Raw genomic sequence first — 27719 nt, forward strand, 5'->3', positions numbered from 1 at the left:
TCCAAGTGCTATAAAATGCTTTATTACAAAATTGTGAACGAAGCCTAAGCAAATCCACATTCAGGCCCATTTAACCCCAGCTACATTGCATAATTTGAAGATCTGCGAGGTTTTGCATAGAGCATAACGTGACTAAAAGTAAGTCATAAACCGGGAACATTTTAAAGAAGAATCATGTACAGCAAGTGTTTCAAGGAAATCAACACAATGACACCTGGTACAAAATGATACAAAACATCTTAAAATGAAAATTGTATCAATTGCAAATAAAGTTTATTTCCCAAGGCACATCAGTTGGCATTAGGTACTTAAAATGAGACATTCACACCAACAGTCTTCAAATATTTTAAAGTATCGACTACAGTAGCCCCAAGAAGTGGCCATTTAATTTTAGTGTATCAGGACATGTTTAGACAGACGGGAGAATATAAAAAGAAGATTTCACCAGCTGCAGACACTGTGCTTTTATCTCTAAGCTGCGGTCTTTCCCTTGACTACCTAAGAAGTGTGCTATTCATATATTACAAAAATGATTGTGCACAACAAAGATATGAGACGTACAATAATGTTGAGTGAAAAACAACAAAGAAAACAACAGGCTGGATGACTTTCTCTAAAGAAGGCAAAGCTTTGCTGGGAAGATTAGAGTAATAACTTTTTGGCTATTAAGCCGCATAGTGTAGCATAAGCCTGTTTATTGCATGTAATCTCAATGCAGCGTGTTAAACAAAAAGAGTTGAATGAGTCAAATGCAGGCCTAAAAGCTCTGCCGGCTCTTAAAATTAGTTTTTTTCCTTTCAATCAGGTTCATCTTAAAACTATCCCTTAAAGTCAAATAAGTATTGCTGACCAAAGAAAGACTTGAAATCGTTGCAGGATGTCTTTGGCAGAAGAAAATACAGACTGCTACAACGGCATAAGTAAAACAGTGTTTCTCTTTCAGTTGTCATAATACAGAATAGTGTAAACAGACAAAATACTGCTGAATAGATCTTGCATGCACTCAGCGCAGGTGTATAATGTACTTGTAACAACTCCCCAGGTTCATGTGCTTATCCTAGCAAGAACGAATGGATGATAACGACAATAAAATTATCAGTACAAAGATAGAAAAATGTCTAGAGATAATGTTATATTTCAATTTAATTTACTGTGGTTTGCTAGAAGAGGCCAGAAACAATTAACCTCACATTATAGGAAATCTAACCTCTGATCAAAATATATATATTCCTGGGATTTCTCAAAATAAAAACCCCTTTTTCCACACTTTAGAAAAAAAAAAGCTGTTCCCAGTAAAATTATAAGCCATAACTCGCATTGAAAAGTCCCACCGTTTACATTATATCAGAACAGCAACTGTTACAGACAGGACGTGGGACCAAGAGAAACTCTTCCAATATTAGGATGTGGGGCACTGATATCATAGCTCTGGTAAAGTATATATCTGTCCATTCAAAGTCCTCCTGGACCAGCATGAACAATGGCCCTTCTCTTCTCTTACTGGTACCAGGGGGTCTTCCTGACCCAGTGGAGGGTGAAACCTGCATCTGTCCGGATCTTGATGGAAGCTGCCTCAGCCTCTCTGACAGTCTCCTTCACAGACTGCATCAGGTTCTGAGCATTGTGGACCAACATCTCAGTAGCCTGAAAGGAGAAATGAAAATGGACACAAATGGAGATTCGAATGATACTTTTCTCAGAGGTTAATTCAGTGAAATGCATGCTGATGTCAAACTCACCTGCTCTGACTCCTCTTCGCTGATGTTGGTACGACCCAACATGGTGGCCTTGACTGTCGACAGGATTTTGAGCTGAGTGCTGATGGTGGGAATGCGCTCGCACACCTTAAAGGAGATTAGAAACATTATTTATAAAAATACATCAAACTGTCTGTGCAAACTGGGAAAAAGAGGTAAAGGTTGAACCACATGATGAAGTCGACTTAAACTGACCTGCAGCAGGTTGGTCCGGATACGTTTGTCAGTGCACTGCTTGGCCACCTCCTTAGCCAGCCGTGTGACCTCATCAGAAGCCTTAGCGATGTCTTTGGCGCACTGGATGAGTGCACGCTTGTTTCCGCTGCCTCCACGCACCAGACGTGACATCTCCGCCATGAGAAGGGCCATTCGTTTGGCAGCGCCAATGATGTCATTTCCCTACAAGGCACAGCACGAACATAATCAACGTAAAAAAAACCCCAAACATCTCTGCAATGTATCTTATCACTTCCTCTTGTGGTAAATTATTAATAAGCTGGTATGTGAAACTGGCAGGGAGACCTGCTTGTAGTGTTTCAAAGAAAGATCTTTAGGACGCTCGTAACAAACGAATGAAATTTAAGTCATTAGAACTCCTTAGAAATAATTTTCACAACGCCAAAATGTGCTTGGGCTCAGGTTTGGCTCTTATTGACCTAAATGTAAAAGGTATCAGCAAACCTCTGGTATCGTCACATCTGCACGGTTTATAGTGTTGACCTACTTTGCTGGACCATTTGCGGGCTTCATCGTGAAGCTGCCTCGCAGCCACCATCATGGGCTCATTAACCATGTCACCAGCCTTCTGCTCAGGGAACTCCTCATCTTTCTCCTCTGGGGGAGGAGGCCTTGGGGGAGGAACCTCACCCTCTGGGAGAGGAGGCTTGGGAGGTGCTGCCTCATCGTTAAGCTAGAAGGAAACAGTAAAACAATCGTGGTTAGGCGGTTAGACAAATCATTGTGAACAATCAGAGGAGCTTTAATTTATTTTCCAAATCTAAAGTTGTACTTATATGAAAACTTACATTAAGCTGATCCAGTTCAGGAGGAGGTGGAGGGAAGTCTGGTTCTTGAGGTTGGAAAGCCTCCCTGACTTTTGCCACAGCACCAAGAATCTTATAACCTGAGTCCAAAAAGCCCTTCTGAAGACCTGGCAATTAAAACAAACACATGACCATTAATCAAAATGTGCCATATGAACATAAGACAAAACCTGTGAAACAAAAACCTACTTGGATCTTGTATATTTCCAGCCACAGCCTTAGCATTCATCACCATAGGAGAGATCGTCTGGCTCAGTTCATCAGATGCAGCCTTCACCACCTCCCTGAATTTAGGATCCTCAGAATTTTCTACCTCTCGTTTAGCTACCAGGAGGATGCGGTTAGCTCTGCGGGCGATACTGGTAGCACCTGCGACCAACATCTGAGGCTGGTGATTGGTCATCGCCACACGGCACTTATCCAGGTCCTTCTTTATGGCGTCCTCTGAGGCATCGAGCAGAGATTTGGTGTCGATGGCCTCGTCCACCAAACCTAGACATCCACAGGGAACCACAGGGAGTTATACCAGGACATATGAAATGATGTTCCAACCATTTTCAGGATCTTTACGGCACTTTACCTGTCATTTTTTCTACATTGTCAATCCACTGGTTCTTCATGGTTTCAAAATGTTCATATGCTGCTTGGTTGCCGGGGTTTCTCAGCAAAATGCGAGCAGCAGATACCACCTAACAGGAAGGGAAAAAAAAAAACATTAATTGGAAGTCTACTTACAACTGCTAAAAACTCATTTCAAGTGGTGAGAAACACTTAAGCTCTGTGGCTCACGGCGGAGTGGAGGGCAGACACAAACACAAACACTCAACCATAACATACTTGTGGTGTTAAGTCTCTTGTCGACTTGACGGCAGCCTGGATTCCCTCCACCGTGCTCTTGTTAGCGGTGCCAACAGCAGCAGCCTTCTCTGCTGTGGTGCCAAGCTTATTGGCGTGATTCTCAAAGTTGGCAGCTCTTTCGTCAAAGACCTACACATGATCAAATAAAAACAATTATCCAAAATGGTTTCTGGAAACAGCAGAACACCCTGCCAATAAATATAATACAAATGAAAGAGAATCACTGCAGTGAGATCATAGTGAGTAGTAGAGTGACTGTGCTGCTGACCTCATCTCTGTTGGGGGCGTCGAGCGGGGCGGTAGCGGCCACTGCCAGTAACTTGATGGGGGTAGTTGTATCACTGAAGATGTCAGACACCTCCTGAGTCATCGCCTCTTGCATCTTTCCTTTCAGATCCTGAGATGAGGTCAGACAAATGTTACAACCAGCCAGCACTCACACAGAGTTTTGCTGAAATTACAGATACACATGTTCTTATTTAGCTTCAGCAGCTGCATGAAGTGCATATTACAATATGATCATGGCTGCAACACATGGTTATTATAATCAATACTATATTACACTGTCTTTTATTCAAGTTTACATTTAAGTAAGCTTTAGGGAAATATAAATCCTATATATAAATCCTATATAAATCCAATGCATTATTATGCATTATTATTATTATTATTATTATTATAAAAAGCTTTTAGGGCATTAGTTTCCTCCACCCCTGGTAACCAGCAGAGGGGGTTGTTTGCCTGCATTCCTGAGTGAATCCTGTCAGAGAAGCTACAGACCTGGATGGGAATGACTGAAGAATATGAGCTGTCTTACCTTCAGGGCTGCTTGGAGCTGTTGAGCCACAGCACGTGCCTGAGGGGAGTCCCCTTCACCGCGGGCAGCCAGGTCAGCGAGCTGGGCCATGAGCTGCTCTACCTGCTCACACTTGCCTAGCAGCTCCTGCCTGTATGGGCCCGGCAGGGCATTGGCCAGCCTGTGGCCCTCTGCAACTAGGCCACGTATGGCTGCCTGGCCTAAAAACAACAACAATAAAAAAAAAGTACAAATAACAACATATTTAAAAATTGGAAGATTCATTTAACAATGAAAGAAGAAAAGCAAGTCAGCACATCTGAGAAGCTGGAACAAATGTGCTTTTCACATTTTCTTTTGATGAATAACAAAAGTGGTAAACCAAATATTTCACTTCCAGTTTCAGCAATAGGTAAGTGGAATATCTGCTCATTCGCAGCATTGAACTTTGTAATCTCATGCAACTAGCTGCAAAACAGCCCAGCTGCTAAAGAAATCAGATCAGTGTCTCTTTCTGTAATATTTCTCGTTTGCTTTTTCTCGGGAAACTGCTGTAGTTATTTGTAGAACAGGCACCCTCCAACTTTGTTCTAAACCACATAGGTTGTCCAGGTTTAAGTGGAGATGGGCCAAAACCATGGAATAAGACAACAGTGGAATGTCGAGTATGTGTATAATTTGTATAGTCTGTAATTAAGCCACGGGAGCAGTGGAGTGAATATAAAGTGTGTGAGAGATAGACAGACACCAGGAAGTCTGGGGAGGATGCAAGCCAGACTCACCCACACCGCTGTCATCCACGGTGGGATTGTCAATCCAGCGCTGTGCCTGCTCGATTTTTCCTTCCAAGTGAACAGCTGCCTTTGCAGGCCTGCTGTTGGCCACAGCCTTGTTGGTTTTGGACTGCAGGTTCTGCAGAGCTGTTGCGATTTGTTTAGCCAAAGCTCTGGCTTCAGGCGTGTCACCTTTGCCCCTAGAAGGAATTAAAAACAGCAACCTAATTTATCACAAAGTTATGGCTGGAATGAGGTCTGTATCGCTATTAAATCTGGAGTTCACCTACAAATATGGTCAAATGAGAACTTTTTACTTAAAACAATCGCAGGTGCAGCCCATCATCCATATGTACAATGCTGAATATGAACAGCTCCAAACTGTCAAATTATAGTATGAAATTGGTAGCTGACAACCGTGACTGTACACATTTCTCATTTTTTCCTGCATACATAAAAAGAAACACCAATACCGTTTCCTCGCAACGAAAAGTAAACAGCAGGGATTTGATGATGATGACAGTAGCAAATGATTCAAGGGGTGAAAAAAGCATCTGAACAACTGTAGTAAAGTGTGAAAGCACACCAGTTGGATTAGGGAGACACAGAGCCATCAATCTCACACTTCAAGTATGGAAAAACAAAACCAGCATAAAGCTGTCCCATTTTTCAGGCGGTCTTTAACTTACTGTCTTCTGAGATCAGACAGCTTGGCAGTCATGGCAGCGATCTCTCCAACAGAGCGCATGATGTCATCTCTTTCTTTGGGGTCTTCGCACATGTCAGCAATCTTTCTGGCCTCCATGAGCACCGCCTTGACATTCTCCTCTCCCTCTGTTCCACTGTTAGGGTCTGCAAGCCAATTCTGCAACAAGACAAAACACATGCACACAAAATAATCAAAACCATCAAATTGCACTGAAGCCATGTTTTCTGAGCTAATGACTCACCTGCGCAGCGTCAATCCTTTTGGCGATGGCCTGCTTGGAGTTGGTCATGGCCTCCAGTTTCCGTGCAGCATTTTCCACCTTGCCCGTGAGCACGTCGAGACCTTGGGAAACCTGCTGTGCCTTTTGCATGGCAACAGGGGATGCTCCATGACCTCTGAGATAGACAAAGAAAACACACAGATACCATTAAGTGCACATTTGCACTTCTTTTGATCTACCTGTTTGTTTGTTTTTTACTGCAGAGCTTAATCCATATGGCCCACTTGGTTAAGTAAAACTTCCACACTTAATGTCGTAATGCCTGATTTATAGACTCATCTCTGTTTTCGTAGAGGTAACAGCACCAGAGGTTAAAAGTGGATTATGGATTAATACCAGACAGCTGCTTTTAATCTAGTGTGACTCAGGGTCTCTGGTGACAATAACATTTCTTATCAGGTGGATATCACTTCCACTTCTGTACACTATAATCCCCTTTAATATGCTTACTGCATTACAATCTTTATCCTTTGAGGACTGAAAATGAAACAACTGTATCAAAGGAGCACATTGCTAAAATACCAAATCAACGCATGAAATGTACAATAGCAGAAATCAAGACTATTTGAAGAAAGGTACAAAAGAGGAGGACAATTATTTTGCAACAGCTGCAACACAAAAATGCAAAGCAGTGTTGTTAATGTGCACTTTACCTGGCTCTCATCTCAGACACCTGGTCTGTCATCTGACTCAGTGTCTTCGCTGTGCCAACTATATCTCTGCGCTCCTTCCCTGCACAAAGTTCACCAACTTTTCCAGCCTCATCAAGGATCTGCCGGATGGCCTGCTCACCTGCGTCCCCTAGAAAAAGGAAAAACACAAATAAATGAAATAAGAAATACCAAATATGTCTCTAAATTCACTTAGGCCACGCATAAGGATAAGGATGTGATTAGCTACAGAATGAAGGGATTAACATAGAGGAAACTAAGGATTATTACCTGGTTGAGCATTTGGATCCCTCAGCCAGTTCTTAGCCTGACCCATCTTTGAATCGATTAGCCCAAGAGCCCTCTTCATAGCCTCTGTGTCCTTTGAGTTTTGAAAGAAAGGAATATATCAATATGCTAAAAAGACTAAAATTACTGCCTCACTGTTATATGCTTGCGCCAACCAGTCAAGTTGGAGTTTACATCCATATCTGTGACATATCAACTGTTGACAGTTTAAAAAAGATGCCAATTTTGTCACAGCAACAAATATGGATGCTGCTGCAAAGAAACATTACATTTTGATGGATGAATGATACACACAAACACATATATTCAAACCAGCAGAACAAATCATCATAGTTTCAAGGCATCTTTGCTAGATCAGTGTCACCAAGTCACTAACCAACCAAGTGTAAAACATGATAACAATCCTCCTTTCAGCTCCTGAGTTATGGAGATGAATAACAAGAAACAATGATGCTGTTTTTGCAGAACAACTGCTTAATCTTTGCCCTTTAGGATATGAAACAACATCAATATATTTTATTCTACAGACATTTTGTGGAATTTTGTACTACATCCAGTGACGACCAAAACCTAATCAGATTCTCCTGAGTCTCCAGTTCTCAATGCCGTGCCAACATATCGCTTTCAGAAGAACAGACCGAACAGCTGGACAACCAGAAAACATAATTCATTTGGTTGTGGCTGTCTCAGGCATTAAAATCTGCACGAGGAGTTCATGAATCATTTTACTCTTATTGCAGAATCTCCATATAAAACATTACAAAGTCTAGAGTCACTTTATTTTAACAGTTAATCTATTTTTCTATAAATACTAATGTTTATGTGAATCAAATTGAATTCAGTTTCTACAAAAGCAGCTATCTCAAGGCAACTAAATGTAACTTCATGTAAGTTTTCTTTCAGTTTAAAAATCAAGTGATCTGGAAGCTTGGACTTCTCACTGAGTCAGTGACTTCAGGGAAAATTTCCAGGCCCTGTCACAGTCATGATCAACTGTTAGTTATTTGAGTTAAATAAACATTTGGCATAATCCACATGCAGCATCGTTAAAATGTGTCATGCTCAGCCATGTAAAAACATGCCGTTTCCATTATTCTTTCCCTTTGTCAACAAAGGGTGTGCGTTTTTATAAAGCCGAGAGATTTTCCATTGTATCTCTGTCCGAATGGATGGAAATACAACAATCTATCCAACAGCAACTGACTCAACAATGAGCCTTCTCTTTGCAGAAGTCTGCAAATCAAAGCAGAGTCCTGCAGGAGCTTGAGCCAAGCGTGAGACCAGATCAGATGAGTGTTTGAGTTAACTGGTTTTTCATGGTAAAATATCCTGCTGTATGAAGATTGACTACAGAGCTCAGTAAAGAGTTTCAAAGCAAATCAAACCACATAAGCAGAACCAACCTCCATGATTAAAAAAATAAAATGAAATAAAATGTAATATATGTTTAAGCTAGTCAAAACCAACTAGGTGAAAACCATGCATGTGGTACAATGTGACTAAAAATGGAAAGAGAAAAAACAGGTACAGACTACACAAGCAAAAAGGTGTGAAGTGATGATACCGGAGATGTGTGGGTGTGTTACTTTATTGTTCAAATATGCTCAGCATGCAGCTGCTTTGGCATTAACTGACTATGTGTGTGTCTGTGCGTGTGTACGAGTACAAAAAGCCAGTGAAGTAAAGTGAAAGAGATATCCTTTGCAAACATGCATTCATTTAAGCTTATATTTAGAAATTAGATGGGGTATGATTAATGGCATTGATTATGGTGATGATGTTAAATGACAATGGATATTTAGCGTACATGAAAATAAAAAAAAAAACATTGAGAAAATTTGGTTATGTATGTTGGATTAAACAAACAATTAGCCATTCATAAAACAAAATCCATATCAGAGTTTCTATGTGCTCTCCTCCATCAGGAGAAACCTGATGTTCATGGCAAGAAGAGATGAACACTCAGAGTCCTCCCTAATGATGCCAAAATCAATACTGCATGAGTCAGGTCAATCAATAACCCAAGCAGCTGCAGACAAGGCTATAGTGAGGTTTAAAGGACAGAGGAGGGGGACACACAGATGTTGATACAAAGTCTTACTGCAAGGCAAACAAAATCCAAAAACGGCAAACATTTCTGCACTTCAATCTGATTTACTCTTCATCAACAAAACTCCAGTCCATAGTAGATAATAGTAATTGAATTTATTAATTGATAGTAAATTTAACCTCCTAACAGTCTTGCTACTGAAAAGCACACAAAGGCACTACAAAGCACAAAAAGCCCACTCATCTCTCATAAGCATGCTGCTGTACAACCAAAGGGCGACACAGGCAAGCCTTACCTTCTACAGGGGGTGAAGGGAGAAAGAAATGGTAAAAAGAAAGGAAGAGGGACATAAATTCAAATGTTCAACTAGACATACTGACTGAGAACCACAACAGAAAATAGACAGAAGTGACACAGGAAGGAGATTTTAGAGAGACCCCAGGATAGGAAAGCAGCTGCACATGCAGAGCTGAAAAACATAAAAGAACCTAACACATTAACCAACTATACAAGAAAGCGAAAGGAGAAGTTAAGGCATGTGTACTTTGTTTCTAATTGTAATGAAAAAATCTCATTCACACCTGTCAAAACTGAGATAGTATCATCGTGATGAAATAAAGCACTTGTTACTAAAGGGGAAAAAAATACACCAGCTGAGAGTTACCATCACTTCATGAACTTTCCAGTCTGCAGCTCATTGCTGATCTTCTAGGAGTACATGGAAGCAATATGGGTGCTGTCTTTGTTTTCCCAAAGCACACAAAAAAACAGGTTTAAACACAGCGGCTCAAACAGCCGCACAGACTGTGGCCCCTTGTGTATATTTAATGTGTAAAAGCGACTCTGTGAGTGTCATACTCATATAATTATACTGTACGAACCTTGTTTGCCCAAGCATCCTCGTCCCAGGAAGTCAGCTGCAGCACTCGGATAATCTCGTTTATCTCGGCACTCATCTTCTCAAAAGTGAAGTTACGATTCTTCAAGGCCTCCTCCACTCCGTGGCTGCCAGAGGTCTTGGTTGTCACATAAATTTTGATGCCTTAAATTCAAAACGGAACTTGCAATAAGAAATCGGATAATCCAAATAAAACTGACTTCCCTTGTAAAGACAGACTGAATTGTGTAACAGTTATAGAGAACAAGAGTACCTGAAATGAGGATGGGCAGCAGCTCTTTGACAGTGTTCATAGAGTTGACGAGCATCACGCGATGCTCCTGATGTGTGAGCTCCTGCTGCCGCTCATCTATCATCTTTGCCATCTTCGTCATACCTGGAAAAAGGCAACAAAACAGAGTTGGAAAAAAAAACTATTTTGCACTGGTATCATAACTGACACGTACACAAGAATGATTACACAGCAAAAACAAGTTATGAACTTCTGAATCTGTCAGCTTACACAGCAAAATTATATTTTTACACACTGTCTAGTTCAGACTTCAGCTAAGTAAGCTTGTACTGGAAGACCGACCTGGTCCCAGGTTCTTTGTATATGTGATCAGGTCCTCCATAGACTCCACCACCTCTGCCACAGCCAAATACTCCAGGATGCCTCGGCACACACGGATTATTTTGCGAACCTATGAGAACAGTAAGAAAACAAAGAAAAACAACAACTACTTAATCTAATTCAAAGACAAACAAAACAAGTGATCATGCATACATACATACACACACCCCTTTCACATTCCCTCTAATTACACTCTGATAACACGGCCAACTGACATTCCAACTTCTTTGTCCTGCTTCACTCCAGCTTTATGTGAACTGCTGGAGTCACCACTACACTATGCAGGGTGATCCCTGAGCTCTACCGGAAAACATGATTGCAGTGCTGACGGATGACTCCTGCTGACTGCCGCAGACAGGACTGGGATGCCTGATGTCTGCATCCAGAGTGCTGACCTGCAACTTTTTTCATTTCACTCTCTGTCCCTGAGAGGAAAAGATAGATGGGCATGACAGATGATATTCCCGTCTGATTTGAGATATAGGAAGTGTTTCTGTACACGTGCAGCATATTTATCTACGTCTCTGCCTACAGTACCCAAGAGGAAGGCCGGAATAGATACTAGCCTTACAGCAGAGAAGCCTGTGACAGCAATCCTCTGAACGTCTAAATAGTCAATTATTAAGCCCTTCCAAATCAACTGCTGAGCACAAGAATGGGAATAGAAGGTCACTAAACCACCATCAAAAATAAGAGATGAATCTGGTGCTGTAAAACTGATATCTAGCAGCATCACCTCATCATTATTTTGTTGCCGTAACAAAACTGATGTTCTGACCTCCAGCGGATTTACTTTGGTTAACAGGTTTTCCATGTAAAATGAAATGAATGAATGAATGAATGAATACCTCAGCCTCATCAAAGGTGAGGAGCAGGTCAGAGGTCCCAGACAGGATGCCCCGAGAGCCATCGATCAGGTAATCCCGAGCAGGAACAGAGTATGGATCAGCTTTCAGCATGGATGCAGCCTGTACCAGTTTGGCGCACGCATTCTCCACTCTGTGGAAAGAAGAGAATCCATTTCAAGAGCCTGTAGAAAAATGCTTAACACAAGTCATGCTCATGGTACAAAGCCTTTTAAAAGCCAAGTGGCATTACAACTAGAAACAACTTAAAGCAAAGACAGATGGAAGCCTTAGCATGTAGCTAGCCATAACATATATTAACTGCAATGTAAACATTACTTTGTTTCATTTCCTCTTTTGTATATGCTTTTTTTAAACGAAAAAAAAAAATAAAAAAAAAATCACACCTTGTACAGTAAAGTTGATGAAGTGTGAATCCTTTTCACACCAGCTTCCATAAAGTGCATATCAAGAACATCGCAGTTCTCGCTACACGTGTGGCAAACCACAATTCTTCAGATATTCATTTACATATGGACTCCAATGAAGTGATCCTCATAAGATTTTACTGTAATTGTTGCTAGTTGCAATCAAATGTAACCAAAACACAAAACAAATACAGTTCTGTGCAAAAGTCTCAAGCCATCATGTTCTTAAGAAATAAGAAGTGTTCTTAAGAAACAGGAAAAGACCTGACAAATGCATCTGACTGTTCAGTTAGTCCATCTACTATTCACTGAATTAGAAACTGCTCATTAGAAATGAACTCAATGGAAGGTTGGCTCTCAAGAAGCCATTTTTAAGGCAACGATATACCAAATTACAGAAGAACTGAACTGAAAAATGGACTGATGAATCCAAATTTGAAAATTTTGCTTCAAATCACTGTCAATTTGTACGGTGTAGGTCAGGAGAGAGGTACAGTGAATGTCTACAGCCATCTTGATGACACAATGGTGACACGATGGAGGTGGTATTATGGTTTGGAGCTATAATTCAGCCAGTGGGTGTTGGGGATTTTGTCAAAACTATAGGAATTAAGAACACGGAAAAGTACCATCAGATTTTCTTTCATCATGTGATACCATTTGGAAAGCATCTGTTTGGTCACAGCTTCATTTTGCAGCATGACAATGATCATAAACATACTGCCCTTACATGGAGTTTTTCCATTTGTGTTTGTGCATTTGAGTAAATAATTGTCAACTTTTTAAAACTTTTCCTAGCAAAATACAAAGAAATAATGGGTGGCTCAAGACTTCTGCAGAGTACTATAAATATTTCCACTCAAGCAAATTCTTAACTAAAAAATTTGATGGCAGAATTTCTCTGGTAAGGAGCCCACACAAACAGCTAATAACAGTATTGTCAACTTCCTCTATTTGCTCACAGAAAATAGAAGTGTGTGAAATTGGCAGTCTGTTAACCAAAAATGGTCACGTCATACTCAAGAAATGACTGCGTATGCTCAGCTAATTATATACCCTAACAAAACATGTTATTTAGTAAGGAAGTTATAAGTTATTCTTCAGAATAGAAAGTTTAAAGGTCCTTTCATTGCATCTTTTTAAAATGATCTGGGGGTTTTCTCTATTTTGAAAACTTCAATGATCTCAGAAAAATATTTATATCATTTTAAAATCTATTTTAAATCATTTAAAAGTTTAGTTTGGAAAACAAAGCACAAAATCATTAAGGAGTTACTGTTTGCTGAATGTCTTTTTATTCCTTGAAGAAAGACAAAAAAAAATGGCCTAATTAATTGACCTTGAGTGGTGATCTTTAATGAAAGACCATAAAAGAAATCCACTCAGTGGATCTTAATTTGAAGTTATTTCCAGGTAAAATTTGGTCTCATGAGCAGAGTCTAAGTACTCAAGTCTGGGACTGGTTAAAAGCTAAAAGCAATCTCATGTGTTGTACTGATTATGAGGCAAATCTGTGATAGTGGCTACATAAACAAAAATGGCCTGACTGAAATATTCAGTCTGTAAACAATCTTTTGACACAGAAGTTATCTTGCTTTCACAGGATATGATACGAGATCCAAGAGGTGGGGTTCCACTCTGAACCCCACCTCTCGAGTCTGGCCTTGGTCCAATTTAACCCCTGCTTTCACAGAAATGTAATGATCAATAGGCTGCCTCATGGGTGTGGTGTACTCTGTGACTTGTAGAGCAGTAAAAAAAAGAAAAAAAAATGCAGGCTCAGCCATTTGATTCATTGTCGTACATGCCACCTGCAAAATATCTCAGCCATTTTGCACATCGAAACAGGCAGTAAGCCAAGGAACACCACATGTTTCAGTTCCCACGGTATACTGACTTCCTACATTTGCCTACAGGCTAAAGTGTTCACCGGTAAAAAGGAAACATTACTGCTATAGACTAAAGGGGCCAAGCAAGAGACAGTCGGTTAATCAAGTCTTGTCTAAGATAAAGGCTAATATATGTGCATGGCATCAAGGTTGACATGAATGTGTGTGTCTTTGCAGAGCCAGCCAGCACTGTCCTTCAACATGCACCAGAAAGAAAGAGCCATGCATTAACTGGATCCCAGCAGACACTATATTTAGTGAAGGAGACACATTCCAGCGCATGTGCTGATGGATGACGACAAGGTGACGATGTGACTTTGAGGCGCCAAATGTGTTGAGCCTGACGACCTGTGTCTGCCAATGCTTTTCCCTGACCTTGGGGGAGGACGGCCTTTCCCCCCTCGCTGACTGCAGTTTCTCATGTAATAAGGATCAGTCAAAAACTGTGATAGAGACAGACAGCAGATAAGCACAAACTAATAGCTTAAGCAAAGTCAAGCAAGCCAGGGGAACAAATACACTGATTAAATGGGGACATCTCTTTTCTATGCCAATATATACATTTTTTCTGTAAACAAAAAGCAGCAGCCAGTGACTCTCATGAGGCCCCACTTCTTAAAGGGTAAAGGAACTCCTCCCAGATCTAAAAAGTATTTTTGTTACACCATGGCAAGACTGAGGCACTTAACATGCCATGTCTGACCTTTGCCTGGGCACAACCGGCCATTACTGCAACAGATAAAGAGAGAAAGAGATCCAAAGGGAAGCTGATGGGTTCCACATACTGAAAGAGACATTTAATCCAAGAATTTGAGATGTTTGTCATTGCATGAATTTGAGGCATTTACTTACTTGATAAAAGCTGGTGGCATGTCCCTTTTCATGAGCTGGTCTTCTGTGGTTTGTACAGTCTCCTTTCCCACCTGGAAAACACAAATGCACAAGTGAGTAAACATTAAACATGCACAATGTAAAGAAACATGACATTTAAGGTAAACACACACAGTGTTATCAATAGCGCACCAAGCCGAGCGTGATGAGAAGTGTTTGGGAACATACTGGACATTTTCTGGCATGTCCAACTTCAGAAAGTGAAAAAAAAAAAAAAAATCCCAACAAGTTTTCACTAATCATATTAAAGGTCTGCACAATAACATCAGCAAAGTGTTATTTGATTGTTTATCCTACAATCAACTTAATTTCACTCCATATTTTACACCTCGCCATCAGTGCCCCACCTGCTGTGGCTTTAAGCCCCGTAATTGGCCTTTACATCGCTGGCATACAGACTATAAGTGTGGCCAAGGACAGAGAGCACATGTGTACATGTGCATGTTGGGAAAAGAGGTGTGCATTATTTAACTACCTATTAAATAATGCATGCAGACTTTCTCCTCTGCAAATGTTTTATTTGTCAGGTACTCTGGCAAATAAATAATACAGCAATATATTCATCTGCCTTGGTAAGCTCACTGTGGTGGCAGTTTTCATGAGAGACAGATTTAGGAGAAGTGAAGTCAAAGTGTGGTAATCCTGCTGGATTGTGTCCATGGGGTTCTCTGCTTCCATCACATCTACTATTTTATCAATTTGCACAATTGAAGAATAATAACCTAGATAATAACCATAAATAATAACAAGGATACTACAAACCACTTAGTTACAAAAAAAGGCAAATTGGTTTACTTGACTAATAGGTGATGCATATCCTCTTTTATCTTGCTTTTGTTATTTATGTACCTGCTGTTCACAGGTCTTATTATTTATAGAAAGTCTTTCAGCTCTTCACCACAATATTCCCACAGCTTTTAGCCTGTGCAAAAGTTGTCTGACTCAACAGATAAATATTGGTCAGTGATCTCACCAGATAGCATTAAAAGCAACTGTGACACATGCACTGCAGCCACAAACTTTTCTGGGGCCTACAGGTCATCGGCCAATCTTTAACCTGGCAGCTCCTGTCAGATTGCACCAAAGTGTGAATACCGCAGTCCAGTACGTTCAGCACAAGTGAGTGGGCGTGTTCACTATCCATGCTGCTCCCTCAAGAAGTGAAATGTTTCCAGTTGTGGAAAACCCGTCTGATGCAGAGTATTTAGGCAGATATTTTATGATATGATGGTCCCAAAGCTCACTGTGAGAACAAACAAAAAAAACAAAATCCTAATAACAATTTCACATTTAACCAAAAGGTGTTATGTATTCTTCCTTTGTAAATGAGAAGCCAGTTAGCCATTATATTTACAAACTGGTAAAGATAGCACCAGTAATAAAACAGCAGACACAAGACACACCCAACACCCAGGCTTCAACTCTGACTAGTTCATCAGTCATGAGGATTTCTGTGAGTCAAAGCTTAAAGCCCCTGCACAAACTTTAAACAGGGTGGACACAGTCGTCTCAGCTTAAAGTTAAATTTATTCTAAAGCTTTTATGCAATGTGACCACAGTACATACATCAATAGAATGTCATATGCATGAGTAAAAGCTTCGTAACCACAACTTTCCTCCTTAGAGAGTTTTGCTTTTAATCAGGCCGTTTTTCAGAATGATGTCCTGTTAGTTGTGTAGCGAAGCATTTTTTCAACAAGCCAGCTGCTGGGGGGATGCCAGGCCTCGGTACAGTTATAATGTGCAAAGCAGCTGAACGCCTCCTCTCCATCCAATGCCCAAATGACTCACCTCCCCCAACCATGACCTCAGCTCTGCGGGGAGGCACAACTCCCCCACGTTGAGCCGCCATGGGTGAGAGATCATAGGCATTCATCCTTACGGAGCATACTGACCAGTTTAAATGAGATGTGTTGCTGCACAAACCTTTCCTTTCACATTAATATTGTACTACATATCAGCTGAATAGTAAAAGTGTTGCAGAGTGCTAGATTACGAGTGACGGTGTGATTTCCCGACTGTCACACAATTTAGTCCTACAAAGCATTTCCAACGTGTTTCAATGTCCTGAACGCTTTTGTACCCGCTAGGCAACACACCAGGAGTCAAAAAAGTTAAAATTATACACCAACTAAGTTCTGCAGTTACATTTGCCGAAATATATCTGAATTTTGGACGGGATGCAAGACAAAACAATTTAGAGATGTCTAATTAGGGCATGGGAAATAATAAATCCAAATTCTGGCACAACTTTCAAAGTGTTTTTCAATCTCTTGGAAGTTTCTTTAAAACAGTGATTTCTTCTTTTGCTTTTCTTATTCATGATGCATTCCTGATGCTACAGTAAGCAATCCCAGTGAGCTTGTCAGTGTGTCTGTATACAGCCACTAGAAGAGCCATTCCAGATGGTTGACGTGGAGGCAGTAATGGAGCAGAGCACACATGCATCTCCTCGCTCTGTGTTCACTGGACCTGAGGGACTCTGAGTAACTGTGGGGTTATAAATTAGGGGCAAAGGTTGTGCCAAACCAAAACTAAAGCTCAGCCGGGGAGGCCGGAGTGGCAGGGAGCATACGCCACCCTGACATTCCTCCAAAGAGGCCCTGAAAAAAAGTGATGTTGGGATATTTTTAGTATTTAAACTACTTACTCAATGCATCCGAGTGCATTTCCTTTTTCCAGTCTTATCTTGCTTTAAAGCTTTGTCATACTTCTACTGATCCACCTGCAAAAAGTATTTTGCACAGATGCAGTAAACTAGAATGAAGAAACAAATGTAGCTTCCTCGTGGTTTCAGCAGCTACTTGATGAAGTTATTTGCTTATCAGCCCTAACAGGAACAAAACATAGTGATGCTGAAGGTGTTTTATCAACAGCTACATGAGATTATTTGCATATAGGGTCTACTATTTATAGATTACTTTCACTCCTTTATATCAGTGTGCTTCGAGTACTTGTTAGGTGGGTTAGGTAAATACATCTATTATGCCAAGGGGGCTCAAGCAGCTCATGAACGACTTTCCAAGGTAAGGGTGATTGTGTAAGCTCTTCACAGAACTGTTAAAACAACACTACTATTTATTGAAGCTCAAGTCAAGTTTAGACATGATCTGAAACTGAACATTCATTTTAACAAGAGCTGAGTCATATTGACCCCGAAGCATTGCACAGGAGTATCTGAAACTGAGCAAATTTAAATTTCTTGATACTGTTTTCACCAGCTCGTCACTGTCTTCCTTCCCTTCCTCCCTTGTCGTGCCTCTTCCTGTTGTGTGAAGTTCAAAAATTGTTTTGCACCAGCGATCCAAACAATTTGATGTAAAAATAGAACTGTAACCAAAGTTTGCAACGCTTGTTGTCGAGCAGTTTGTGATGCCTGGCCTCTATTTACTATTTTGAGCCTCTGTCGTGATTTTGGAGCACATTCCTGTGACGGCAGCAAAGCCCTAGTTTGACATTAGGGCTACAGCTTGTGATTATTTATCTCTTGATTCGTCTCCTGGGGTCCTTTTTGGCCTAAGAGATTAATAGTTTCCTCTGTAAAACAATAGAAGATAATGTCCCTCACTACTTACCAAAGCCAAGAATGGCCTGTAATTACAAGTCTTGTCCGACTGCAACAACAGTCGAAATGCAAGGATATTTAATTTATAACAAATCAAACTTACTGAACCGAGACCCCTGAAACCTATACTTTGCATTTCTTTTTTCCAGATTACTTTTCTGTCAATTTTATGGTATTTTTCCCCTCTTTAATTATTGATATCAAGACTTGGGGAAAAGATGACATGAGGATGTCCGGTCACCAGTCATTAGTAATTAAAGCTATGACAGCCAACCCAAACCACAATAAAAATCCTTTATTTCTTGAATAGATTCTAGCAAAACACTTTAAAGAAGCACAGCTGTTCCCTCCCAGCATCTTTTTAAAGCCTTCCACAGATTTAGTGTCATCTTCTTCCAAGCTGCCATTACAACACTTTTAGCTGTGGGTCCCATTTGAGCCTAGAGTGGAAACACTGGCACTCCTGTGTTGTGAAGTAGCTTGATAAAGTGGCTGCTCCTTTAGCACAGACTCTGCATTGTTGACAGGAGCCCATCACTCTTCCTCGAGAAGAAAGGCGGCTCTGAAAGCCTCCAGACTGCCAAGACACAGCCTCCCTTTCTCATGTCGGGCAGTTTTAACACAATACTGCGTTAGTCATGGGGACCACAAAGATCTATGATGGCAAAATTCCTACAAGCAGTGCTACCACTAACCCTTAACACCATATAAGAAAATAAACTACTACACTTGTATTTCTCAGAGAGAAAGACACCGATTTCCACAGTAAGTGTCTCTGAACTGCAATCTGATGCCAAAGCACTCCATTAGCTACCATTGATCAATAGTCTCAAACCAGGAAGTGCTGCTTTTTAACATATCAAATGGCTTTTGACTAATAATGATTCAGAGGGGCAGCAGAAAGATTGCGCTTATGGCATTATCACACATCTTCCAAGCGGTGTCCGACATGTTTGTTTGTTTGTTCTTATTTGGATCAGTAAATAGCTATGCATGGTGTGTCCAAATTTTATCATCTGCTTTAAAGTCACAAATCAATTGTTCTGCTTAGCAGAGGCAAAACAGGCTCTGTGGCTAGAGAAATACATCACTACTTTTTCACATTGCAGGAACTTTGCAGCTCACAGCCTTACTGGGGAACAGCATTCACACTCATTGTCCTTATCTTAAAAAGAAGAGTGAGTCAATAAAAAGCATGTTGCAAGTGTTCATTTCCACAGAACAAGGACAGCTAAAACAACACATATAACAGATAACTTTTAAGTGCTAGAGAGGAAGTGTCAACTTCACATTTAGCCAACCAATGACGTGGTTCCATATAAAACCTATTTGTCACTATCTGATTGATATCGCTATTTCCATGAAATGTAGGACTGTAACTTTACTTTATATCCCATTAAACTAGACTACAGCTCAGCTTGTTTAGCAGAAAATGAGGGGGAAACTATTCTAAAAAGACAGTTTAAAAAGGGAACTGACGTTTTTGTTCGCGTTTACATTAAAAAAATATAAAGTTTCACTTGAAATACAGACTACACTGGTGTAAAAAAGCAAATTGTTGAGTTTGAAAGAGTCCAAGAGTTTAAATATCCATGAATCTGTTAAAGGACACACATGATTACTGCCTCTGTTCTCCTAGAAAATATAACTACACAAGGTACATCACAGAAAGCTGAACATAGCAAAATAGACCTGAGTAGCAGCTGATGGCTTAAAGGGGTTACTAGAACTTCATGTCTGTTCATTACTCTATCATAGCTAGCATGAGTGGTGTCCACAACAGAACTACTCATAAAAAGAAAGTGCCGAAAGTGTGCCGAAGAACATGGTTTGTCTGACAACGTGGAAAACAGCAACTCAAAGGTGGAGTGGCTAAATGTTGAGGTTTCCTTGGGCAAAATACTGTACCTCCAAGTTGCTTCTGATATTCGATTACAACATGGACAGATGCGATCGCATTGAATGTGTGAAAGTTAAGTTAAAAGCTAAGTGCTCAAATAGGGTAAAAAAGAGGCAAGTACAAATCCTTGTCTACACCTAACTTGGAAATGCATTTTATATTTCTACTACTCTCTTTGCTGCTCCAATGTTCTTTCATAAGTTTCAATTGAGCAATTTTAGAAAGCCACATCCGTGTGTTAAAATACATTTGGTAATACTGAATGAAGTGTTTTTGGGGAACACAAACTGCACATGAAAGAATTCCGACAAAATCTGGGATTTTTGTTTCTTGGGGAAAAAAAAACATAAAAAAGATCACCCCAGGTGCATTTTGTGATTTGTCATGGTGTGCTCTGGAGTCATAAACACCCTGCTGCTGAGGGACAAGGGTTTCCCTTTGCTTTCCCATTCATTTGTTCAGAGTGGGGCTGACAGCTGCTGGGTCTTCCTGACTTGGCTTCCTGCATTTCCTTTTCAACTCAACGCTCTGCCGTATTCTCCTGTCCCAGCTAATTTTCATCAGAAAAAGCTAAAACTACACAAACTTTGCATTATGAATTGATAATGCATGAGCATGAGGACTAGTAATGTGTTCTTGTTTGACTATACAAACATTTCACAGTCCATAGGCCAAGATAATAGAATCAAATGGAGAGCTGCATGAAATTGTTTCCCTTGACAAAATGCAGGAAGCTTGAGTACCAGGTAATAGGAAAGGGTTTCTTTTGTTGGCCTGTGAAGCAGTTTACTTAATGAGCTCATTTGTTTCCCATCTCTAAAGGGATAGAGAAGTGGGTGGTTGAAATTGCTATAAAAAAATACTTAAATACTGATCACGTCACAATTAAGTATTTAAAAATTCCCCTAAAAGCGTCCTCGTGTTGCATCCTCTGTATTTCTCTCAAAGTTTAAAGACATTCGAGAAGATGTTAAAGGCTTCCAAGAGTGTTGCAGATGTGTTGTGCAGATTGAGCAAAAAGCATGTGGCCAGATTTCTCACACAACTCACTAATCACTGACTGCTGCCGAGCCCAGCTTCCAGTAACTGCATTTCAAAAATCAGAGTGATATTTTGTAACCTCCAGAGTATTGCAGAAGACAGTAGCTTCTTTATCCCAACAAAAACTCAGTGATCTACACAGAGAAGCATCTCCACAAGTCACGTGATCTCTGCAAACAGGAAGAAACAGGATTTTTTTTTTAACCTTACACCTATAAAAAGGAGCTATAAAAATAACGAGGTACAACAGGCCTGCACAGCCAACCTTTAAGGCTGGCTAATGACACAGATAAGCATGCTCTCCATTTATCTCATTAGGACAAAACTCTGAGAATCATTAAATATATCAGTCTTTTTAACAGTGATATGTGCAGCAAAAATGATTTTACTTTGTCAGATTAAAATGACTGCTAAAATTAAAAGACATCAAGAGATGGGACAAACATAGAAGGGAAAAAAAACAAGCATCAAATTTTCATGACATTGAGATGCTTTCTTTTAAACATCTCTCGACTTTACAAACAAGTTATTTCATTTTCTTGATGTTACCGTTGCAACTCTCATTTGTGCAACAAAGACAACCTTTCTCATTGCACAAGCATATTGCTTCGGTTAGAAATCGACCAGTCAGCCACAGCATAGCCACATCCTGCAGCTAAAGATATGTATCAGGCTAAAACTTGATATCACTGACAAAAAAGAAGCTCCTGGCATGTGAAAACATGGTCAGGGAGTAAAGTTGTTCATTCAAAGGATCAGCCCAATCCCACCTCCCCCTCCAAAATGGGATAAATTCCTGCCTGTTGGGAATTCTTCGCATTCCTCACATTCATCTTTAATTGAGGTCTCGCTCATTGTCTCAATGAGGAATAACTAGTCATAGATGTTAAATGAACACAGAGTATATGACAATAGTTTGTGATGTTGCTAGATTAAGAATTATTGTTCGGGGCTGCACTTTTATCTCCATGCATCTGCTAGACTAAGATCAGGCCCTTTCAAATTAATCATTTGTACCTGATCTCTTCAGACAGGCTGAAGTATCCAAGAGCATCCTGGAATCTCGCCTTCCTTTTTTAGTCAGAAAACCTGGTGCAATCATCTTAATAAGCAATTTAAAGGTATAATTACTTGTAGCTTGCTCTCTGTCCGATTTCTAGGTCATCTCAGATTTTTTAACTTGATTACAGTACTTAAGCTTCTGCTCTGGAGATCTTGGACAGAGTTAATGGGGGAGGAAGTCTGTGCAGCAGATGGTTTGCTGGGAAGCACAGACAATAAAGCAAATAAATGGCTTTTCTTTGACACGATCCTATCCCGACAATGACTAGATAAAATCCAATTAGAAGGGTTCATCCTTTTCCCTAGATAGTAAAGATTTACTTTCCAGTTAGACGCTTACTTTTTTGTTTTCAAGCAGACTCACTTCAAGTAACTAGTACAAAACAGGTGCAAAAATTAAGAAGTTCAAAAGTCATTTTTAGGAAAACAATGAAATATGCAGGGAAAAGACACCAACAGCTAATGGACTAAAATAAAATTCTGTTTTCTCATTAGATAAAATTAAAGATAAGGGCTACACGGTGTATTTGATTACTTGTGTAGGCTCTGCAATGTATGACTCATGGGACTGTGACCACAAGAAATTACATCGGATCCTTAACTTCAGTGATCTCATAACACTGTTCATGTTGTAATGTTGCCACAGCAACTGGAAATAATTACAGACTCGTGCAACCATTCATGCCACTGTTGGAAACATCTGATCACAATTCACAATGTCCAGAAAGCCTGGATGATTTCATCCTAAGATAGCTGAGGATACACAGGACATTTTCATGTGCTACGACAAGCCGTTTTCATGTTAATTACTCGGCCGAAATAAAAGGTTTCTACACTAAAAACTTCATTCTGTACTTTTTTAACAACTGAGTGCCAGAACAACTTTACCGCTAAATATCTAAATATTAAAATGTATTACCGAGCCTTATTTAGCTCTGCTTTGGCTTTGTTTATTCAATGGTTTGTTGCAAGTGGACTGGTAATGAGCTCTTGTGCTAAATCCACCCTAATCATGGGGTTAAAGGGAGTCTAAATTTACTGCAGTCCACCCAAAATGGTCCAAAAACATGTATCATTTAGTTCTTAGACCTGTCAAAATAGAAGGTTTGCTCTTGAAAGACAGCAAAGCAGAACAGGCTCCAGCATGGGTGGAAAGGGGGTATTATAAAGGCCCTTAGAGGACAGAAGCCTGTAAACATATAAATAATGGACACAATGAGGTGCAGACCTGTTGTTTAAGAGTGGGCATTGAGGAAAAACAAAGCGTCAGAATGAAGTAAACCAGTTTGAAATTCTTATAGGCCATAAACTATAATAAATAAACTGCGAGGCAATGGTAGGCAATCCCCCTAAATGAAACATTCCTTTGCTGACGCCAGAGTAATTGTCCAAATTTATTGCCCAACAAGTGCCAGGGGTTCTGGGCTCGACCAGGCTGACAGACTGCACAACACACAGGAACCATGTCTGCCTTAATTTAGCCTGTATGCTTTTCTTTCCATACAAGCCACTGTATCTGACAGGGCCCTCGCTTCCTTTGTTACAAACTCAGCTTGTGTTTCAGGATAAAATTGACAGTCATTTCCTAACTAGCTTCCATGATAGATACAATGTGGTTTTGAGAAATGCCATTATAACTACATCACAGAGTCTAAATATAATTGAGGCAACAGCTGCATCTGGTGAAGGGGGTGTGTATAATTTAATGTTTTAAAAAGATAGCTTGGAAACACATAATTAATAGACCCACAGACAAGTTAATTACCATGTGGATAGAAAAAGATAACGGACACAAACTAGATCTGATAATGTAGCCAGATTCACTATAGTGCATGAAGATTACATGTATGAGGACAGGTTCTATTAAAAGGAAAAAAAAAGTGTGGTTCTAGGTCATGGGGTCAATAGCAAGTGATTTCCGTGTAACATGAGGACACAGAGCAAATCATGACTCATGACTAAGGTATGAAACACATGCAACTCAAAATGAATTTTTGCAGGTGAATATTATACAGACGATGTCATATTTATCAGTTACTACAAAGATTATCAGTTTTTAAAATATAACATTAAGCTTAATACTGAAGGGTTGCAGTTTTTACATTAGTGCAAAACTTCCAAGCCACCCCTCATTTCTTTATATTTGATGAATGAATGAATGCATGAAGCATAAGAAAGGCAACCCACTCAAGTGATGAACCAAGGTTGTGTCCACACAAAACAACTTAGCAAAGAATCGATTTTAAACTTTACAATCTGACAGGAATTAAATAGGATTTTCCACCACCAATGTGATTCCCAGAGACTATTAGATGAAAAAACAGATCGAAAACATGGTCTTCAGCTGATCCATCTACTGTCCACTGAAGCCTCATTAGAAATGTTCTCAGTGGAAGGGTGGCTTTCAAGAAGCCATTACACAGAAGGGAAACAGGAACAAAATGCTGAGTTATGCCAAATTACCCAAGACCTGGACTGAAAAATCTGTGGTAACAGGTCTTATTGAAGTGATGAAATATTTGGTTCAATATTTAAAGAGGAGGTCAGGAAGGAATAGCAAAAGGCAGCCATATGTGAAACAAGGTGGAGGCTCTGTCATGGTTTGGGTCTGCATTTCAGCCAGCAGTCTTGGAGAGCTTGTCCAAACTGAATTATGAAGGCAGAGAATTACCATTAGATTTTAATCCACCATCCAGTACCATCTGGAAACATTTAATTGGCAACAGCTTTATTTTACAGCATTAAAATAATCCCAAACATACTGCCAAAGCACTAAAAGAAAAACACAGTGGAACACTATCTGTCATGGACTGGCCTCCCCAGAGCCCAGTCCTCAACATTATTAAATCAATGTGGGACCATCTTTACAGAGAACAGAACAAAAGGCAGCCAACATCCAAAGAAGACTTTTGAATGTCCTTGAAGAACCCTGAAAACTATTCATGAAGACTACTTATAAGGAAAGCTTGAATAAGAGAGTTCAGGCTGTATTTAAGAATAAAGGTGATCATAGCACATATTGATTTTAAAGCTCATTAGAATTGTATAAAGTGTGCGTTTTTGCTTTATACACACTATTTCCACGCATTTTGAACATGTTTCGATAAATTACTGCACCTACTTCTCATTTGCACACTACAGCTGAGATTCCTAGTCTGCTCCTACAATCTTATGGACAGAATACACATGCACACGCTTCTTACTACTTACTATGCCCCTTTCATAACTGTTTTCACGCATTAGTAGTGCACTGATAGCTGAATATTCAAATGCATATGATCTGTAGTGCAGTGATGTGATTTGCAGAACTATTCATAGATGATCACTATAGGTGCAGTTGTTCTGTGCAGCCGAGTGATTAAAGTCAAAAGTAATTCAACGTGGTCCTGTACCTGACTCACACATTACAGCAGTGCCTACGTCAAGCTATGGCAGTCATGTACAGAGGAGGAGGCAGGGCATATCTTCAAGGGGAAAAGGGCGTCACTGCCCTTTTGCCCCGAGTTAAATAACTCCAAAAAACTTTCATGGCATTCCCTAATCCTGCCATTGAACACACATTTGGTAACCGCATTAACACTCTGCTGAGTGAAGTGTTGTGTCCAACTTCACTGGAAAGTAAAGGGTGTGTGGGACAGGTAATCTACGACACCCGCCGAGCTCAGCCAAACTTTACCAATGTGACTTTACACAGAGAAGAAAGTTACTCACCCGAACAAGGTTACTAACTGCTGCCTGAACAGCAGCTACGGGCGCCGTCAGATCTGGGATACCTTTCCCATCAACTTCACCTTCTTCGTGCATTATCACCAGATGGGATATCTGCTGAGCCACCGGCTCCAGGATACTTTCTATCGTCTTCGTGTGAAAAACCGGCATGGTGACAACTTTAGAACACTATCTAAGTAAAAATTCTACCACCGAAGGCAGTTTTCTCCAAATCTCCCTCTACAGAAACCTAAAACAATCCACGCGCGATCTTTTTCCCCCCAGGATAGTCCTCCCGTTCGTATGAAGACTACAAGTAGTCCTGTGAAAACATGAACGCGAAAAACTCCCAGCCAGAGTGAGTGAGCGCGAGCAACCTAGAAGTCAACCAACGGTTTCCGCCTTCTTCCCAATCAATGAACAAGAGCACACGCTTCCTAGATTGTGATTGGTTATTAGGGCTGCCGCTCCGTATCGGGACCGCCTTCTTCCATACTGACGAGTTTGCTAGAGATCCAAGTGCTCCCTAGATTACGTAATAGATCCTCATCATATGTCCTAAAAAGGGAAATATGTGTCTACTGTTTGAGAGGGGAGTGCGATTCCAGTAGCTGTGAATTAACTAGTCAGGCTTTCGCCCCGCTGGCCCAGAAATCGGAGCTGTGGAGATCAGATTACAAACCCTTCCCAAAACAAACAGTATACTCCGCAGGGCACTCCGAAATTATCCACAAAGTAAAGAAGCTGTAAATAAATGGTAATAAACCACTTTTAGGCATTATTTTCTAACCTACTTGTCAATGACTGACTGATATAAAACAGGCTCTGTGAGTATACATCTCAATTTAAATAAAGGACACCCTACACACTACTTTACCAATTTGCAGTGACCCATAGTATTTGGCTGAAAACTATTTTCCCTTATCAGAGATAACATCCGACATACTGAACTGTTTACAAACCCAGCTCGGTCAGTGGCTGGACATGGCACATTTTTTTCAATTCCTTCTCACCCTCAACCTCACATCCTGAAATAACAATATTTGAGGACTGAAAACCAACTGCCAAGCAAACCAGCTAAGGAATTCCCACAGATTTCCCAGAGGGGCTACAAGGCAGCGGCCCATTGCCTAAAAAGGAAGAGTCCAAAAAGAAAGAATCAAGGAAGTTACTCTGTTTGAACCACTGTGTAAACATACATGGGATTGATATGCTTTCCTTCTGTGTAAGGAGTTGTTATACCAAATGTCAATAAAGAGATCCCAATTTGAACATTTTAACTTTATGTTTGAGATTCGTGACACAACCTATTTTATTATTGTTGTTATTATTATTCTATAATACGGTTGAATATACATTTTTTTTTAAAGAAATAATAATCAAAAGAGACCAAAAGGACCACCTCTGGAGGACTGCATCCTGAATATAGACTTCAAAGATAGCCTGCTGTTTCCTATGCTCTCCGATTACTAATAACGTCATCCTGTGCGTGCATGCTGGAATGTGCTCATGATGGGTGGTCTACCTTCTGCTGTCCTGCTACTCTCGATACCTGAGTCCTGCTGCTGCATGGAGTTTAAGGGGATTGTAGTGCAATCGTAAAGATCATAAATGTCCAGACTGCAGATGGCAGGAAATATATAGAGAGATTGTT

General features: G+C 40.3%; 1 protein-coding gene across 1 annotated transcript; it reads right to left on the reverse strand.

Moving 5' to 3' along the window:
* On the reverse strand, window positions 1-26236 carry LOC116327450 (vinculin). The gene is made up of 21 exons (XM_031749039.2): window positions 26069-26236; window positions 14751-14821; window positions 11585-11735; window positions 10698-10806; window positions 10377-10499; window positions 10107-10267; window positions 7158-7248; window positions 6870-7017; window positions 6178-6331; window positions 5917-6092; window positions 5237-5427; window positions 4476-4675; window positions 3927-4055; window positions 3638-3787; window positions 3381-3489; window positions 2990-3292; window positions 2783-2907; window positions 2482-2667; window positions 1953-2156; window positions 1740-1844; window positions 1-1644 (listed from the first exon to the last, which is right to left on the reverse strand). The coding sequence occupies exons 1-21, from the start codon at window positions 26234-26236 to the stop codon at window positions 1498-1500; spliced, it is 3201 nt and encodes a 1066-aa protein (XP_031604899.1). The 3' UTR covers window positions 1-1497.
* Between the last annotated feature and the right edge of the window lie 1483 nt (window positions 26237-27719).

Source organism: Oreochromis aureus, linkage group 8 (genome assembly GCF_013358895.1).
Source record: "Oreochromis aureus strain Israel breed Guangdong linkage group 8, ZZ_aureus, whole genome shotgun sequence".
NCBI classification, from domain to species: domain Eukaryota; kingdom Metazoa; phylum Chordata; class Actinopteri; order Cichliformes; family Cichlidae; genus Oreochromis; species Oreochromis aureus.